Source organism: Ovis canadensis, chromosome 3 (genome assembly GCF_042477335.2).
Source record: "Ovis canadensis isolate MfBH-ARS-UI-01 breed Bighorn chromosome 3, ARS-UI_OviCan_v2, whole genome shotgun sequence".
Lineage (NCBI taxonomy): Eukaryota > Metazoa > Chordata > Mammalia > Artiodactyla > Bovidae > Ovis > Ovis canadensis.
The window spans coordinates 122065335-122085338 of record NC_091247.1 but is presented as its reverse complement, the minus strand read 5'-3'; the positions used below and the strand labels follow the sequence as shown (position 1 = coordinate 122085338).

The 20004-nt window shown below is 37.0% G+C and overlaps 1 protein-coding gene across 4 annotated transcripts in view; it reads right to left on the bottom strand.

The window, feature by feature from the left end:
* Window positions 1–7586: 7586 nt before the first annotated feature.
* The window catches only part of OTOGL (otogelin like), a 166528-nt gene continuing 154110 nt past the window's right edge, over window positions 7587–20004 (bottom strand). For all 4 annotated transcript variants that reach the window (XR_011255828.1, XR_011255829.1, XR_011255830.1 and 1 more), the window contains 5 exons: window positions 19725–19829; window positions 17374–17493; window positions 15956–16001; window positions 9990–10069; window positions 7587–8877 (listed from right to left, as the gene is read on the bottom strand). Coding sequence is in view for 1 of the 4 variants with exons in the window: in XM_069584122.1 (XP_069440223.1) it covers window positions 8677–8877; window positions 9990–10069; window positions 15956–16001; window positions 17374–17493; window positions 19725–19829 (552 nt within the window). In the remaining 3 variants the exon portion in view is untranslated. The remainder of the gene's footprint in view (window positions 8878–9989; window positions 10070–15955; window positions 16002–17373; window positions 17494–19724; window positions 19830–20004) is intronic.

Genomic DNA, 20004 nt, shown 5'->3' with positions numbered 1-20004 from the left:
ACTAATTTCGGTGGCTATCTAGTGTGGATGATGATAAAGGATTAATAAAAACAAACTCATAACCTTCTTGTCGGAGGAATAAGTTGATTCAGCAGTTGTGAAAGACAAATAAGGAAAGACATGGAAAATTCGTCAGCACATTGATCCTGTTTGATCCCTCAGTTGCACTTCATGCATAAGTATTTAAATTATAGAAAATTAGAAACAAATTTAGTACCTATTATAGACTGGTTAAACAAATTGTAATATTTACTTAACGGAATATGATACTATACAGTATATATAATTTTAACTACAGAAAAAGTTTAAGAATATAAAATTTATTTTTTACTGAAGTATAGTTTATTTACAATATTATATTAGTTTCTATACAGTCAGCAAAAATAAGACTGGGAGCCGACTGTGGCTCAGAACATGAACTCCTTATTGCCAAATTCAGACTTAAATTGAAGAGAGTAGGGAAAACCACTAGACCATTCAGGTATGACCTAAATAAAATTCCTTACAGTTATACAGTGGAAATGACAAACAGATTCAAGGGAATAGATCTGATAGAATAAGTGCCTGAAGAACTGTGGACAGAGGTTTGTGACACTGTAGAGAAGACAGTGATCAAGACCATTCCCAAGAAAAAGAAATTCAAAAAGGCAAAACGGTTGTGTGAGGAGGCCTTACAAATAGCTCAGAATAGAAGAGAAGCTAAAGGCAAAAAAGAAAAGGAAAGATATACCCATTTGAATGCAGAGTTTCAAAGAACAGCAAAGAGAGATAAGAAAGTCTTCCTCAGTGATCAATGCAACAGAATGGGAAAGACTAGAAATCTCTTCAAGAAAATTAGAGATACCTAGGGAATATTTCATGCAAAGATGGGCACAAAAAAGGACAGAAATGATACAGACCTAACAGAAGCAGGAGATATTAAGAAGAGGTGGCAAGAATACACAGAAGAACTATACAAAAAAGATCTTCATGACCCAGATAACCACAATGGTGTAATCACTCACCTAGAGCCAGACACCTTAGAATGAGAAGTCAAGTGGGCCTTAGGAAGCATCACTACACACAGAGCTAGTGGAGGTGATGGAATGCAAGTTGAGCTATTTCAAATCCTGAAAGATGATGCTGTGAAAGTGCTGCACTCAATATGCCAGCAAATTTGGAAACTCTGCAGTGGCCACAGGACTGGAAAAGGTCAGTTTTCATTCCAATCCCAAAGAAAGGCAATGCCAAAGAATGCTCAAACTACTGTACAATTGCACTCATCCCACATACTAGCAAAGTAATGCTCAAAAGTCTCCAAGCCAGGCTTGGAGAATCATGAACTTCCAGATACTCAAGCTGGATTTAGAAAGGGCAGAGGAACCAGAGATCAAATTGCCAATATCCAAAGGATGATTGAAAAAGCAAGGGGGTTCCAGAGAAACATCTGCTTTATTGACTACGCCATGCCTTTGACTGTGTGGATCACAGTAAACTGTGGAAAATTCTTCAAGATGGTAATACAAGACCACCTTACCTGCCTCCTGAGAAATCTGTATTCAGGTCAAGAAGCAACAGTTGGAACTGTACATGGTACAACAGATTGGTTCCAAATTGAGAAAGAAGTACATCAAGGCTGTATATTGTCACCTTGTTTATTTAACTTCTATGCAGAGTACATCATGCAAAATGTTGGGCTGGATGAAACACAGCTGGAATCAAGATTGGCAGGAGAAATATCAATAACCTCAGATATGCAGATGACACCACCCTTACAGCAGAAAGCAAAGAAGAACTAAAGAGCCTCTTAATGAAAGTGAAAGAGGAGAGTGAAAAAGTTCGCTTAAAACTCAACATTTAGAAAATGAAGATCATGGCTTCTGGTCCCATCACTTTATGGGGAAATAGATGGGGAAACAGTGGAAACTGACAGGCTTTATTTGGGGGGGCTCCAAAATCACTGCAGATGGTGATTGCAGCCATGAAATTAAAAGACACTTGCTCCTTGGAAGAAAAGTTATAACCAACGTAGACAGCATATTAAAAAGCAGAGACATTACTTTGCCAGTTAAGGTCTGTCTAGTCAAGGCTCTGGTTTTTCCAGTGGTCAGGTATGGATGTGAGAGTTGGACTGTAAAGAAAGCTGAGTACTGAAGAATTGATGCTTTTGAACTGTGGTGTTGGAGAAGATGCTTGAGAGTCCCTTGGACTGCAAGGAGATCCAACCAGTCCATCCTAAAGGATGAGTTTTCATTGGAAAGACTGATGCTGAAGCTGAAGCTCCAATACTTTGGCCACTTGATGCAAACAACTGACTCCTTGGAAAAGACCCCGATGCTTGGAAAGAACAAAGGTGGGAAGAGAAGGGGATGACAGAGGATGAGACGGTTGGATGGCATCACCGACTCAATGGACATGAGTTTGAGCCAGCTCTGGGCATTGGTGATGGACAGGGAAGCCTGGCGTGCTGCAGTCCATGGGGTCACAAAGAGTTGGATACAACAGAGCAACTGAACTGAACTGATATTAGTTTCAGGTGTACATCACAGTGATTCAATATTTTTATAGTTTAATTTAAATTTTATTATAAAATATTGGCTCTATTCTCTGTGCTGCATATTACTTCCTGTTTCTTATTATTTTATACATAGTAGGCTGTACCTCTTAGCTCCTTGTTGTTGTTGTTGTTGTTGTTGTTGTTAAGTCGCTTCAGTGGTGTCCGACTCTGTGCGACCCCATAGAAGGCTGCCCACCAGGCTTCCCCGTCCCTGGGATTCTCCAGGCAAGAATACTGGAGTGGGTTGCCATTTCCTTCTCCACCATTATCTTTTTCCTCATTGGTAACTGCTAGTTTGACTTCTATATCCATGAGTCTGTCTCTGTTTTGTTATCTTTGCTCATTTCTTTTATTCTTTAGATGCCACCTATAAGTGATAATATACAGTGTTTGGGTTTCTCTGTCCAACATTTAATAAGCATAATACCATCCAGGTCCATACATATTGTTCCAAATGGCAGAATTTCATACAGCTGAGTAATATTTCATTGTGGGCTTCCCAAGTAGCTCAGTAGCAAAGAATCCCACCTGCAATGCAGGAGACTCAAGTTTGATTCTTGAGTCAGGAAGATCCCCTGGAGAAGGAAATGGCAACCCACTTCAGCATTCTTGCCTGGGAAATCCTATGGACAGAGGAGCCTGGCAAGCCACAGTCCATGGGGTCACAAGAGAGTCGGACATGACTGAATGACTGAACAACAACAGTATTCCATTGCATGTATGTATCACATCTTCTTTATCTATTCAACTGTTGGTGGAAACTTAGATTGTTCCCATAACTTGGCAATTGTAAATAATACCACTGTGAACACTGGAATGCATGTATCTTTTCAAATATGAGTTTTCATTTTTTTTAAATTAACTATTTTAATTGGACAATAATTACAATATTGTGGTGGTTTTTGCCATACAGCTACATGAATCAGCCATGGGTGCACATGTGTCCCCCCATCCTGAAGTCCACTCCAACCTCCCACCACGTCCTATCCCTCCGGGTTGTCCCAGAGCACCAATTTTGAGTGCCCTGCTTCATGCATTGAACTTGCATTGGTCATCTATTTAACATGTGGTAATATATATGTTTCAATGCTATTCTCTCAAATCATCCCACCCTCACCTTCTCCCACAAAGTTCAAAAGTCTGTTATTACATCTGTGTCTCTTTTGCTGCTTTGTATATAGGATTGTCATTACCGTCTTTCTAAATTCCATATATATATGCATTAATATACTGTATTGGTGTTTCTCTTTCTGACTTACTTCACTCTTTATATTAGGCTCTAGTTTCATTCACCTCATTAGAACTGACTCAAATGTATTCCTTTTTACAGCCAAGTAATATTCCATAGTGTATATGTACCACAACTTCCTTATCCATTCGTCTGCTGATGGACATCTAGGTTGCTTCCAGGTCCCGGCTATTGTAAACAGTGCTGCGATGAACATTGGGGTACACGTGTCTCTTTCAACTCTGGTTTCCTCTGTGTGTATAAACAGCAGTGGGATTGCTGGGTTGTATGGCAGTTCTAGTTCCAATTTTTAAAGGAATCTCCACACTGTTCTCCATAGTGGCTGTACTAGTTTGCATTCCCACCAACAGTGTAAGAGTGTTCTCTGTTCTCCACACCCTCTCCAGCATTCATTGTTTGTAAACTTTTTGATTGTGGCCATTCTGACCAGTGTGAGACAGTATTTCACTGTGGTTTTGATTTGCATTTCTCTAATAATGAGTGATGCTGAGTATCTTTTAATGTGTTTATTAGTGATCTGTATGGTTTTTCCAGTGGTCATGTATGGATGTGAGAGCTGGACTGTGAAGAAGGCTGAGCCCTGAAGAATTGATGCTTTTGAACTATGGTGTTGGAGAAGACTCTTGAGAGTCCCTTGGACTGCAAGGAGATCCAACCAGTCCATCCTAAAGGAGATCAGTCCTAGGTGTTCAATGGAAGGACTGATGTTGAAGCTGAAACTCCAATACTTTGGCCACCTCATGCGAACAGCTGACTCATTGGAAAAGACTCTGATGCTGGGAGGGATTGGGGGCAGGAGGAGAAGAGGATGACAGAGGATGAGATGGCTGGATGGCATCACTGACTCAATGGACGTGAGTCTGAGTGAACTCCGGGAGTTGGTGATGGACAGGGAGGCCTGGCGTGCTGCGATTCATGGGGTCGCAAAGAGTCGGACATGACTGAGCAACTGAACTGAACTGAACTGATGTCTTCTTTGGAGAAATGTCTGTTTTAGGTCTTTTCCCCACTTTTTGATTGGGTTATTTATTTTTTCTGGTGTGTGTTTTCATTTTTTTAGGATATATAGCCAACAGTGGCATTGCTGGTTCATATGGTAGTTCTATTTTTAGTTTTTTGATGAATTTTCATCTTCTAGCATGAAGTAAGGCAGCATGCTAACTCCAGCTTTGGTTTTTTTCCTCAAGATTGCTACCACTAAAAATCCTTAAAGAAATTAAAAAATATGCTTAATTTAATGTCAGATCAGGAGAGGCAGCAAGAAAAACCAGCAGAATAACAAATAGAAATTATTCATATGCATATTTTATATTTTTTTCCTACAAACAATATGAGAGTTTATTATTTACTCTTCTTTCCAACATGACAGTAAATCAAAAGCTGTTGATTTAAAGAGCTATAAATCACAACTTGTAGTTTTAATGTAGTTTGACAGTTGTTATTTACTGAAGTGAAGAAGACTCTTCAAGGAACTGATTTAAGGAGAGTGAGACAGAAGAGAAACAAAAGCTAATACTAAGTCCAGTTGTTATAGAGCAGGCCACTGCTTACAGAAAACATACATATATCTGGGAAGGCCAAACAGAACCACACATCTTGGAATAGTCATTGAGGATGAGCAGTGACAGTGAGCAGTTTACCTGCTGGTTCCTGGACCTGTCCTTCATTGTTCAAAGTTTATTCCACAGAGTATTAATTCCTCCTTTTTTTCCCCAGGCTGCATTTCTCAATTCTTCGGGGTGATCAGGGGGCATAGTGCTTTTTCCAGGCTCCTAAGTGGTGGGAGAAAGCAGATCCCCTATGGCAGGCATGGGGGAAGGATGCAGCCCTTTCTCCCCAGAAGACTGAGACAGTGGTCAGAATATGGCAAGGAGGCGCATGGACAAGTCTGGACCCACGGCACAGGTGCTGCGCTGTTCCTGCCTAGGTGCTCCAGGCTGTCTGGGAGGAGAAACTACCATGGAGGTGGGAGTGGGTTCAGCGCCAGCAGCTGCAGAAACATAAGCATGTATCTGACCGAATCCAGGCATGAGTACATCAGGAACCGTGCACAGAGTCCAATTAATCATCTACTCAGCACCTTTCAACTCATTTGCAATGGGCTGAATGTTTACGTTCCCTCAAAATTCATATGTTGAAATACTAACCTTTCATATGATGGTATTAGAAGGTGAGCCCTTTGGGCAGTGAATGGAACATGAGAGTGGAGCCCCCATGAGTGGGATTCGTGTCCTTCTATAAGAGACCAGAAAGTCCTTTAACCCTTCTGTCAGGAAAGGACACAGCAAGAAGACTGCTGTCTTTGAACGGAGAAGCAGACCATTACCAGACACCAAATCTGCTGGCACCTTGATCTTGGACTTACCAGCCTCTAGAACTGTGAGAAATAAATGCCTGTTGTTTCTAAGTCGTTCAGTTTATGCTGTTTTATTATACCAGCCCAAACTAAGACACCACTTCATTTTGGCTTTTGTTCGTAATAAGAAACACAAATGAATTCCATTTCTATAAATCAAATGACTCTTCATCATCATTTGACAGATCATAACTCCAATCCTTTGTGCAACCTTCTGTTTCCTTGGATTCTGTGGCTGCTTCACTGAGGCTCTGGGCTCAACTCCAAACTCTGTGACTATCCTTTCTCAGTCTCCTTTCCTGACTGTTCTTTTCTAAGATCCTTTATACTTATAGCTAACTTAAGCATGAGGAATATACAATACAGATATAGATCAAAAGTCAAAAAATATATTGTTCTGCATGGAGAAGTTCATAGCTCAGACTGCATCGACCCTGAGTTAACATCTCTTTATTCAGATTACTATCCAGTTGTCCCAGCACCACTTATGGAAAGTCTATTTGTACCCCCTCTGCTGCCCTGATGGCCACCTTGAGCTAGAATTTGGGGTTCTCCTTCATGCACTTTCTCCACAGGCGTGCTTATTTATCCAATACTTACTTTCTCACTAGACTGTAAGTGACATGAGGGTAAGCACTGTGTCTGTTTAAATTGCCCTTATTCTCAGAGCTTAGAACAGTGCCTGGCACATAGAAGGTAGTCAATATATGTTTGTTGTATTTAGACTGTTTATGAAGTCCTAGGAAAAGGTTTCCCTTTTTCCCACAAATGTGTTTAAATATAATTAAGTATTTTAATATAATAGTAAATATTTAACAGAACATGAAAATAAAGAAATCATGGTAGACAATATACAATATTATGTGCCTCATTTGAGGTTCATACAGTTTCCCTTAGGCAAAGTGTTAACATATTTTAACCAAAAACATTTGATTCAGTCTAGATGTTAACAAGAGTCAACAAATATTGAAATGTTAGTGTCTTAGACAGAATACTTCCAAGTGTTATTATGCACAAATAAGATACAATCAATTTTTATATACAGTAGATACAGGGGCTTTGAAGATGCAATGTGCATTTCATTCTTTTATCCATTTCTAAGTAACCTCGGAGGCCCCAAAATATCTAACCTGTTGTAATTTTTCTGGGTAGCATGATTTTGAAATGGAACCAAATCACCTAGCTCAGCCTAGTCCACCAGGCTCCCACATCTGCTTTTCAGTACAGTTTTACGGTTCCCTCACTGATGTTTGACTTCATTTGATCCTCACAACAATCATACTAAGTGGGGCATTCTGTCCTTTTTACAGATAAAATCAAATATAATTATACATTATGAGTGGCAAAGAATTGGGAGATTTGTAAAAATCTCAGAATATATTCGTTGTAAATGTCAATAATCTACTGTATTTAAAAAGTACAGAATTCCACTGTAGAATCATTAATACATTCAAACAACTTTATTTCATCCTTCATTGGCAAAACAGCAACATGAACAGAAAAATAGCACGCAACTTCAATAATTAGGCAAATATTGAATACATCTCAAAAACCAGACATCTATGAGACAGTAAATAGCTAACTAAACATTAAATAATAACAACCTATTTTAAAACAGTTTTAATGGTAAAAAAAAAATAAAAATAAAACCCCAAGATCTCTCTCCTCTATTTAGCAACTGATGCTATATTTCCCCATTCCTTATTATTCAGGTAACTATTATACGGATATATATACATATGTACGTGTGGCATTTTTCCTTTTTCTAAAGGCACTGAATTTAAAATTCTTAATTCTAGGTAAAGCAAACTCTTTAAGAATAAAAGGTTCTGTGATACACACCTTACCATACTGTTCAAAAGAAAAGAACACATTGCTGGAAGATAAAAGATGTAGACTTAATCCAACTGTTAACGTGAATTCATTATGTTATTATACCAAACGAATTTGTACAAGTCACACAGCTTCTCTGGCTATGTGATAAACTCGCAAACTAAGGGAAATTTGCAATTATATCCTTAATGTCCACTCAATTTAAATAATCTAAAATCTTATTGTTCTATGATCTGTCTCTAAGCAGACCGCTCTTTATGACTATCCAAATTAAAATTGTCACTATTAGCTGATTACACTTGCCAGAATAAACACTAGCAATAAAAGAGTATCTTAATTTTAATATTTATGGCAGACTTTTAAAAAACAAAAACAAATAAAAATTGAGTGAAACTGAAAGAATCCTGCAAAACAACTTTCTAATAGAAGAGAATATAATTTCATGTTGCAGTTATATACATAATAGAATTTCAGCTGAACACCTTAAGTTCATTTGATTCTGTAAAATAGACTAAATCAATAAACCTAATATTTCTTGGAAATTGTATAGATTTTGCAGCAAGTGTTAAACTGCCATATCCAAGAGTCTGAAAAATACATATTATTAAACAGTATAAATCTGCCAGGTGCCTTAAAAAGAGCTGATAAAAGTTAGCTCCATTTGACCTTACGATGTTGCATAGAGTTCTTGGAACCCAGAGTTTAATTCCACTGGCACGTGCAGTCTATAGGTTCTTGGAGAGTGTGCAGGACTTCAGTGCCATTGCCTGAGCAATAGAGTGGCACAGTCAAGTTGCGCACCCCGTTTTCACGGCAGCACTTACAGAATCTCAGATGGCTCTCAACATTGATGTTATATATGGTAGCTGATGGGCATTTTCCATCACAAGATGCAACATTTATCTGTAAGGAGAGACAATGAGGAAAATGTCTTAAAACTTTTAAAACAGTGATATTGATTCCATTAAGGTAGAGTCTCTTGGATAGCAAGGATATCCAACCAGTCCATCCTAAAGGAAATCAGTCCTGAATATTCATTGGAAAGACTGATGCTGAAGCTGAAACTCCAATACTTTGGCCACCTGATGAGAAGAACTAACTCATTTGAAAAGCCTCTGATGCTGGGGAAGATTGAAGGCGGGAGGAGAAGGGGACGACAGAGGATGAGATGGTTGGATGGCATCACCAACTCAATGGACATGAGAATGAGTAAACTCCGGGAGTTGGTGATGGACAGGGAGGCCTGGTGTGCTGCAGCCCATGGGGTTGCAAAGAGCTGGACATGACTGAGCAACTGAACTGAACTGAAGGTAGCATATTGACTGTCCAAGATGGCAATGTGACACAACTCAAAGTATGAAATGTGCACACATAACTAGACAGATCTATGGAATGTATTAATCACAATCTAATGATTCTATTTGAGTTGTATTATATCACAGCTAAGTGGTGGCTCAGACGGTAAAGCGTCTGCCTACAATGCAGGGGACCTGGGTTCAATCCCTGGGTCAGGAAGATCTCTTGGAGAAGGAAATGGCACCCCACTCCAGTATTCTTGCCTGGAAAATCCCATGGATGGAGGAACCTGGTAGGCTACTGTCCATGGGGTCGCAAAGAGTCGGACACGACTAAGCAACTTCACTTTCACTTTCACTTTCTTAAGTAGACTACAGAATCATATAGGTCTTATAAAAGTGGGCAAACTTAGACATAAGACTATTTTTGCTTATTAAAATTGCATATTTAAGACAATATGTGGTCAAGTATATTTAGATTTAAATTTCCATCTCTCTGGATTGAAATCATCATTCAAAACTGTTGATTATTTATGCCAAGAATAAATTCATACTTCTTCACAAACAGAATATTTCACTATTAGAATGTAGGGATAATCTCAAAGTTAAATATTTTAAGTGTTGGCATTTTGTTTGCTTACAAACTTACCAGTGATGACACACATATACTTCTGGAAAGACACAGACCCTTTACATAACAAATTATATTTATCCACTTACAGAGCTTTGACTTATACAGTCCTGCTTCCTTATAATTGACTTAATAATCACTTTCTGGCATATTCTTTCTTCTCGTTTACCTGATAAAATATAGAATGTATTTATTCATCCAAAGGTTCATGTCAAATTGTTTCTTAATTCAATTAAACATGAATATATTTACAATGGAAAACATATATTTATATGAAATATATTTCTATAATGAGATAGTTGAAATTTTACTCTTATGTAGTTTATGTTCAATATTTATTTTCAATTTCTAAATAGATTTTCTCACATATTTTCTAGCCTTATATTTTTCTCTTTACCTTATTGTCTTACAATAATTATTATGATCATAAATCAAACATATTCTACACATGGAGTAATGCTAACATCAATCTGTGTGTTCAGCATATATTTTAATATTATATATAAAAAAATCAACCATGTTATATATAGGTAAATATACATGTACATAATTAAGGCATACATACATATATAAATCTCTTTTAAAATATAAATTGATAGATTTAAGGTCACTTTATCTTAATGGATATTAATATAAAATTATGCATAAATGTAACTGAATTGTTACCAACCATGTTGAAATGTATGGATGACTCATACTTGATTTTATGGCTCTGAAATGATATCACAATTTCTAATGAAAATGCCTTATATGAAGTAATATATTATTATGCCTCTGTGTGCATGATGGATTATCACTTGATAATATACCCAATAATATATATTTAATGCTATATGATAGTGGATGTAATCCATGAATCAGGATGCAAAACAACCAAGGTTCTTATCTCACTCTGTTACTATTAAGAATTCACTTTGTCACTTTAGGAAAGCCATTAAACCATTCTGCTGAGTTTCCTTGTTTGCAAAAGACTGGAGTTAGAGCTCCAATCTTCAAGTGAGTTTAGTCACAAAACCGTTGTTTAAAATAAATGCTTGTATGAAATCCCAAGATGTGAAGTATATAAAAGTTAAGCTACTCTGGTTGAAGTATGGATGGGTAGCAAGATTGCCTGAAATTAAGCTGTTCTTGTCATCCATGACCTTCGGTTGCTGTATTCAAAGGTTATGTCTGTTCTCTTGCTACTTGACTTCTCAGCAACATTTGTGTCAATCCATCAGTCTTTCCTCCTGGATACACTTTCTGCACTTGACTCCAAGAGCACACACTGGTTTTCCCCCAAACTCTTTATGTCTCCTCCACCAGTCTCCCATTTTTGCGTTTTCATGCTGGTCATGGGGTTCCCAAGGCAAGAATGCTGAAGTGGTTTGCCATTCCCTTCTCCAGTGGACCACATTTTGTCAGAACTCTCCACCATAACCTGTCCAACTCAGGTGGTCCTACATGGCATAGTTGCACTGAGTTAGACAAGGCTGTGATTAATGTGATCAGTTAGTTTTCTGTGACTGTGGTTTTCATTCTGTCTGCCGTCTGATGGATGAGGATAAGAGGCTTATGGAAGCTTCCTGATGGGAGGGACTGGCTGTGGGGAAAACTGGGTCTTGCTCGGGTGGGCAAGGCTATGGTCAATAAATTAATCCAATTTTCTGCTGATGGGGTAATGGAGGTAATGGTGATTTCCTTCAAAAGCACTTATGCCAGCACGCTGCTGCTCCTAAGACTGTTGTAGTCAGTACCCTTGACCCCGCAGCAGGCCACTGTCAACCCACACCTCTGCTGGAGACTCCCAGGCACTCATAGGCAAGTCTGGTTCAGTCTCTTGTGAGGACACTGGTCCTTTGTCTTGGGTCCTGGTGTGCACAAGGTTTTGTTTGTGCCCTCCAAGAATCTGTTTCCCTGGAGGTTCTCAGTCCTTTTGCCAGATCCCCAGGTTGGGAAATCTGTTGTAGGCCCTACAACTTTTGCAACAGTGTGAGAACTTTTTTGGTGTAACTGTTCTCCAGTTTATGGGTCGTCTACTCAGCAGCTCTATAGTGGCGCTAATGGCAACCATCTCCAAGAGGAGTTTTGGCACACGCAGTGTCTCCCAGGTCTGTTGAAGCCAGAACCCCTGTCCCTGCAGTAGGTCGTTACCGAGTTGTGTCTCTGCGGGAGACACTCAAACACTCAAAGGCAGGTCTGGCTCAGTCTCTTGTGGGGATCACTGCTTCTTTCCCTTGGTCCTGGTGCACACAAGGAACTTCCTAAATGACCAGTGCAAAGAACAGAGGAAAACAACAGAACGGGAAAGACTAGAGATCTCTTCAAGAAAATCGGAGATACCAAGGGAGCATTTCAGGCAAAGATGGGCTCAATAAAGGACACAAATGATATGGACCTAACAGAAGCAGATGATATTAAGAGGTGGCAAGAAGAGCTATACAAAAAAGGTCTTCATGACCCAGATAACCCCGATGGTGTGATCACCCACCTACAGCCAGACATCCTGGAATGTGAAGTCAAGTGGGCCTTAGGAAGCATCACTACGAACAAAGCTAGTGGAGGTGATGGAATTCCAGTTGAGCTATTTCAAATCCTGAAAGATGATGCTGTGAAAGTGCTGCACTCAATATGCCAGCAAATTTGGAAACTCTGCAGTGGCCACAGGACTGGAAAAGTTCAGTTTTCATTCCAATCCCAAAGAAGGGCAATTCCAAAGAATGTTCAAACTACCACACAATTGCACCCATTTCACATGCTAGCAAAGTTTTCCATGCCAGGCTTCAACAGTATGTGAACTGAGAACTTCCAGATGTACAAGCTGGATTTAGAAAAGGCAGAGGAACCAGAGATCAAATTGCCAACATCCATTGGATCATAGAAAAAACAAGAGAATTCCAGAAAACCATATTTCTGCTTCATTGACTATGCTAAAGCTTTTGACTGTGTGGATCACAAAAACTGTGGAAAATTCAAGAGATGGGAATACCAGACCACCTTACCTTACTGCTGCGAAACCTGTATGCTGGTCAAGAAGCACCAGGTAGACACAGATATGGAACAATGGATGGTTCCAAATTGGGAAAGGAGTACGTCAAGGCTGTATATTGATTGTCACCCTGTTTATTTAACTTACATCTAGACTACATCATGTGAAATGCCAGGCTGGATGAAACACAGATGAAATCCAGATTGCTGGGAGAAATATCAATAACCTCAGGTATGCAGATGACACCACCCTTATGGCAGAAAGCAAAGAGGAATGGAAAGAGCCTCGTGATAAAGGTGAAAGAGGAGAATGAAAAAGCTGACCTAAAACTCAACGTTCAGAAAACTAAGATCATGGCATCCAGCCCCATCACTTCATGGCAAACAGATGGGGAAATGAGGGAAACAGTGACATACTTTATTTTCTTATGCTCCAAAATTACTACAGATGGTGACTGCAGCCATCAAATTAAAAGATGCTTGCTCCTTGGGAGAAAAGCTATGACCAACCTAGACAGCATATTAAAAAGCAGAGACATTACTTTGCTGACAAACGTAGGTCTAGTCAAAGCTATGGTTTTTCCAGTAGTCATGTATGGATGTGAGAGTTGGACCATAAAGAAGGTTGAGAACCAAAGAATTGACGCTTTTAAACTGTGGTGTTAGAGAAAACTCTTGAGAGTCCCTTGGACTGCCAGAAGATCCAACCAGTCCATCCTAAAGGAAATCAATCCTGAATATTCATTGGAGGACTGATGCTGAAGCTGAAGCTCCAAAACTTTGGCCACCTAATGAGAAGAGCTGCCTCATTATAAAAGACCCTCATGCTAGGAAAGATTGAAGGCAAGAAGAGAAGGGGATGACAGAGGATGAGATGTATGTGGGATGGCATCACTGACTCAACGGACATGAGTTTGAGCGAGCTCCAGGAGATGGTGAAGGACAGGGAAGCCTGGCGTGCTGCAGTTCACGGGATTTCAAAGGGTCCAACATGACTGAACAACTGAACAACAGTCTCTTATACGTGGTCATTCTCATTCCTGGACCTCCCAACTACAGCATGGCCTGAGACTCAGTGTTGGTGACAGACGGCAAGCTGTTTTGTGTCTCACGATGCTTTCACGCATTGGTTACTTCATTAACACTTTAATTGTCATACAAGTTTTAAAAGAAAGACTAGTCAAGAAAGAAACATCTTTAACATGACCTATAAGACCTTATCCTCTCCGATCACTTTAACTCCTGTGACAGCACTTTGCCACTTCCTCCACTTTGAACACCCTTCTCTCTTCCCGGCTGGCTCCCAAGGACATTCAGTCTCTACTCAACTGACACCTCATCAAAGAGGCATTCTCTAATCACCCACTTAAATGAACAACCCAATTCCCCTCCCTCTCCATCCCTTGTATTCTTAACTGTTGTTCTTTATACCATTTGTCAGTACCTGACGTAATGGTGTATATTTACCAGTTATTGTTTCCTCCCCTTGTTGACAACATGCACTAAGCAGGCAGAGATTGTTTCATCTTCTATCATAGTCCCAGTACCTATAAGAGTGTCTGCTACATGAGAGGCGCTCAACAAAAATTTATGTCCATTCATTCAATAAATGATACTGGGACATCCTAGTTGACTGAATTTGTTTGTGCCGAGAGCCATTTTCTATTCATTTCTCAGTATCTTTATAATTGTAACACATGTCGTTTAGCATAGTACCTATGATAACAGCCAACATCTGCAGTCTTTCTGATAAAGCCTGGTCACCCAAAAGCAAAGACTACAGACAGGGGTTCTCTGATGCCAAAGCAGATACTACTTCACAGGTTCTTACACATCAGAAAGAGATGTGTAGAGAAAACGAGGCAGCTTGTTACGATTCTGCAACTTAAGGAGCTGGGCCAAACTGAACGATCCTGAGACCAGGCACTGGAGAGACTTAAGTCTATCACTGATTATGAGTGTAATCTACTTTTCTGAACCTTCATTTCCTCAACTGTAAGGGAAATCATACCTATTTCCCCACATACTTCCCAGAACTGTGGTGAAGACTGGTTGCAGTGTTATCTGCAATGGGTTTAATAGACTGTTGGTGTGTGGCTGACAATCAATAGTAGTAATATGGTCAGTCAAACAGATATTCCCTTGTCTGCCCTCAGATAACGTAACTATGCTCACTTCTCTAATGAGGCTATAGAACATGGGGCTATAGAATTCTTGTGACTAAGAATCCAATGCTACACAATGGCATTATTAACCTGAATCGTGAAGTCTTTTTCCCAAAAGCTTCTCTAAACAATATTAAAATTACTGTTTATGCCAAGTTTTCTAACACTTCTATTTTTATCTTGACATAAACTCACGAGTAGGTGAAAAATAAATTCTTAAGCATACAAATAAAAATTGCACAAATACCCCTCTATTCTATTTCATCTTTAACATGACTTTAATGTCCTTATCCTCTTTTATTACTTTCACCCCTATGCTATGACTGCACTTTGCCATTTCCTCTACTTTGAACACTCTTCAAAGGACGTTATAAAGCACTATGAAATAAGCCATATAATTCAAGTAAATATAAATTTATATATAAATATGAGTTTATATTTATGGGATATTTTATATACATATTATTTAAATATAACTCACTAAATTGGTATTTCTCAAATGTATTATTTATACAGAACCACAGATTTGTTCAAATAGGTTTAGAAAATATCATACTATGTCCTTATTGGAATCTCATAACAATTTTGTGTAGTTTGAAGCACATTTGACCATAGAGCACTTTTTAAACTTAAACCCTACTGAAATTCTATGCTATACCTTTTGAGAAATGCAGCAAGAAAGACATTTCTAATATTTAAATTAAATTTAGATTAAAATTCACCTAAATTAAAAACTGTATTTATGTTCCAGAAAATAAAGACTAAATTACAAAATAATCAACCACTTGCCATAAAAACATTCAAATAATATACATTAAAAAAGACATTTCTCTCATTGCAACATAAGTGAATCTTACGAGAAAAATCATAATCTGAACAATTAAAACTAATAAAATTAATGTATATAATTTGTCCTCACTTACAGATCCTGCAACAGCCTTCGTTATAAAGCTTCACAATCCCTTCATTCTAGGATGAGAGAAGGAATAGTGTTAAACTCAATGTTTGGTCATTTCCTCCTAGATTAGAAATAAAAAACTAATTTTTCAATATATTTACTAAATATCATAAAGACTTTTATAGAAAAAGGATTGAAACAACTATATCTAATAACAATTTTTATTTTTAAAATTAGGAGCAGATACTTTAAATTATTTTTAAAAAATTGTTATTTCTTCATAAGTAATATGAAAAAGAGTGCAAAAAGATTAACTTACTTAAAAGAACACATTTAAAATAAAACAAAAGATCTTCTTACCAAGTCGAGAGGTACTCTAAACAGAGATCAGTGTATTTTTTAGACTCCTTTAAATAAACTACTTTTTAAGACTAGACTGAGTTCCTGAATATAACTGAATTTTAAAATGATATCTCTTTTTCGCTAATATTTTATTATTTTAAACAAATCTTCTACTTCTGACTGTCTCTTGCCAAAGGCTAAATTAAGAAAATTTCATTGATTATCTTTTGGAATTCTTACCATAATTGCCTTATTGCTTTTAGTAACCCGCTAATTATAATTCAAATAAAAGAATAATATATTCTATAAAAATGGATATGTGAAATAAGATGATGTGTAAGATTCTTTAAAGAGCTAAAATTCTATTACCTTGGTACATGTTGTCTCTTGTTATTTAGCCAGCTAGCTAACCATCATCACTAAAAGGGCACATGTTGAAAACAATCAGTGAAATCATGCTATTTCTTTACACTGAAAGAAAAATACTGCCTCACACAACAGAGTAAAGTTTACTTTTCATTAGGGATTATTATTTCCTAAATAATTAAGGCTACAAAGAATCTTTTTAAAATACTATGTGACTTTCAAAAATCTACTGTCCCAGCTGGGAGACAAGGAATTGGAAGAGCAAAGTTGAAGGATCAGCTATGCTCCAGCGTAAGCTGAGCTTCACAGTGGCCCATGCTCAGAGAAACTATGGCCTCCCTTAAACCAGCATGCATTGAAAAGCAAATGACATCAAAAATCTGCTGTGGGTTTAAGAGAAACTTGACCAAGTTCAGATCCAGTAGTTTATTAATCCATATTGAAAGAGAGGCTAAGTCGGCTAATCAAAAGATTTTTCAATAATCCTTTAGTCTACATATTAAAAACCCAGAGAGAGTATCATGTCCATTCGGGGAGAGTCAAAATTATTTGGAGTGCCATATACAACTCAAACTGTCAAACAGGAAATATAATCAAGCTTTTATGTATATATGGAAATAAAACATTTACCAAAATTAAAAAAAACATGTATGCATGACCTTGGAAAACATATTAATGTGCATTTTAAAAATTATATTTAATGCTAAATTTTCTTAGCTATAATAAAGTACAAACCATTTTGCATTCAGTCTCATTAAAAGGTGGACAGACCATAGTGTAGTTAAGAATCATTGCCCCTTCATCAGTCTTAACACATTCAAATGTTGTACAATTATAGTGCCAGGTGCTCCCCTCCTAAAAATAAAAGAGAGAGATTCTGTTTGTTTATTAAAATCTGCCATATTTCATAAGCAGAATGTTTCCTATCTTACTGAATTAAAAGTCAAGATTTAGAGAGCTTCTTTTGACATAATATGTCTGTCTGGAGCTGTACCTAAACTTATCTAAGTACGTGGCAGGTGTGTGGGTATGTTTGGTTTCATACTAGAACTGAGATGTAAATGTGGAGCAAAACAATAGAGAGGAAAGAAGCAACTCAGCGTCTTTTTCTACTACAAAATTAATTATCTAATTTGGCCAAGTGTCAAAGGTCTTGCTCTAATATTCCCTCACTAATTATAAAACAACAAATCATATTAGTTAGTATGACTCCTCACTTGAGGCTGGTTTGTTTTTTCTTCTACTCCCTTATCAACAAAAAATTTAAAAATCTTTGGATGATCGTGATTATTCACCCATAGTTCTGGTTTTCTATACCTTCTGGTTATTTTAAGATGTATCCCTATTCTTTAACAAAATTTTAAGATAGTAACTGTTTATTTCACTCCTGATTTCAGAATTCCTATTTACAAATAAAATCAGCTGAAACTAATTATAATATAACTATTAGGCTGTAATTGTTAGTCTATATATTTTTTATAACCTGAATTTTAAAATGTTAGTCAAACTCTGACTTGAAGATTCCTTGTGGACCAGCAAAAATTCTGACAAGCTTCCTTTTCTGTGGATTCTATTTTAATTTATAAATGTCTTCAAGTCCTCTATGACCCTCAGCTGGAAAAGATCTACAAGTCCAGGTCTAAAAGAAGATAAAACATTCAAATCAAATATTAATTCTAATATTCAATTCAAATAGTATGTTCTAATTTATATGGAATCCAAAATTAATTGTTCCATGGGAATTAGATTTCTAGATAAATAAAACTTATCTTTGAAAGAGCCAAGAGTTATTATAACAATCTCGATGAATATTTACCTATATTACTTGTGTTCACAATAAATATTCTAAACATAATTTAATCTTTTATTTAAATATCAGGATTATCACTGTGAATACTGATTATATACACCAATAGTTCCTGGATTATTGATATCTGTAGAGTTCATGTTGCTCTTTACTAAAATCCCCACATTACTATATATTTTCAAGTAACCTCTGATTCATTTTCTGTCACTGACACCTGTCTCATCATTTTTATAAGCTTGCTTTTTCAAGACTTCCTCTTTAAAAAATATAATATAAAGCAGAAATATTGCTATGATTAAACAGATAAATAATATCAACATTATTTAAATCAATAACACTATTTATACATAATTATAAAACAGACAACAAGCATATGTTACCTTGTTATAAAATAAGATAACTGTTAACTTTTTCTTACTTAGTAAAATGCACAGGATTGGAGAAATCTGTTTTTCTTTTGGGTATATAGTTAATTCCATTTCTACAATTAAGAATACAATTCTACAATTAAGAATACCATAAATAATACCTCCATATAATTAAACTATTAATGGAAAAAACTTAAGATTAGCAATAATAAATTGGGACTATCCTCAGGTAATGCAAATTATAATCAGAATTTGTGACCCTCCTAAATCTGATGACATCACCAATAATTGTATTAAAATTACATGGTTCCCTTCTTCTGTTCTAAAAAATGAGAAAGAGTAGGTCAGTCTGCAAACCTCCATAGAGTTATTATAAGATAATGGAAGAATTCTGAATAATTATTATATTGAGGAAGGATGTGATACAGCATTCATTATTCCTGAAATCTTCTTTTTAAAATTTTCAAATATTTTAAATCTTTTCTTATATTTACCCACTGAAGTCTTCAATACCTGAACTAATGAAGTACTAACATCTTGAGTTTCAGACTTGTTAAAATGCTTCATTTCAAATGAGTGAATAAAATAACACTCTTTTCTTTTGTTCTAATGATTAGAAATCAACATTTCTCAAAGCCCATTCCTAACATCTGGGAGAAAAGTAAGGATCTCTGATAAAACACGTTTGAGAAAGCAGTTAAATATGCTCCTTCGCCAAAGGAATCATGGACTTTAAAATGTTAACTGTGTCTTGTGTATTGCAAGTGTGCTGTACGTGGGTGTGCTTACTGTATGTGGAATACTGTGTGTGTGAGAGAGGTTTTTCAAATTTATGTGAACACCTTATTCAGAAAATAGCACAGAGAGCGACCCTCCAGAGGAATACATTTTAGGGATGAAGTAATTCATACCTCATATATAACTGTAGTTCCATTTTCCATTTGAAATTTGCAGGATATATTTTTGCAGGTACCACAACAATCATAATCACTTGGAGGTAGAGTATACACCTGGTGCTGTGCATAGTAATAATAATTTGAATTAGCCAAGAGCAGTACTGATATTTTTAATGAGTTAGTTCTGAAAGTGCTTCCCATTATAACGTATGCTCTCAGAGGGAGGGTCAAGAGGAAGAGGGCATATGCATACTATGGCTGATTCATGTTGATGTATGGCAGAAACCAACACAAC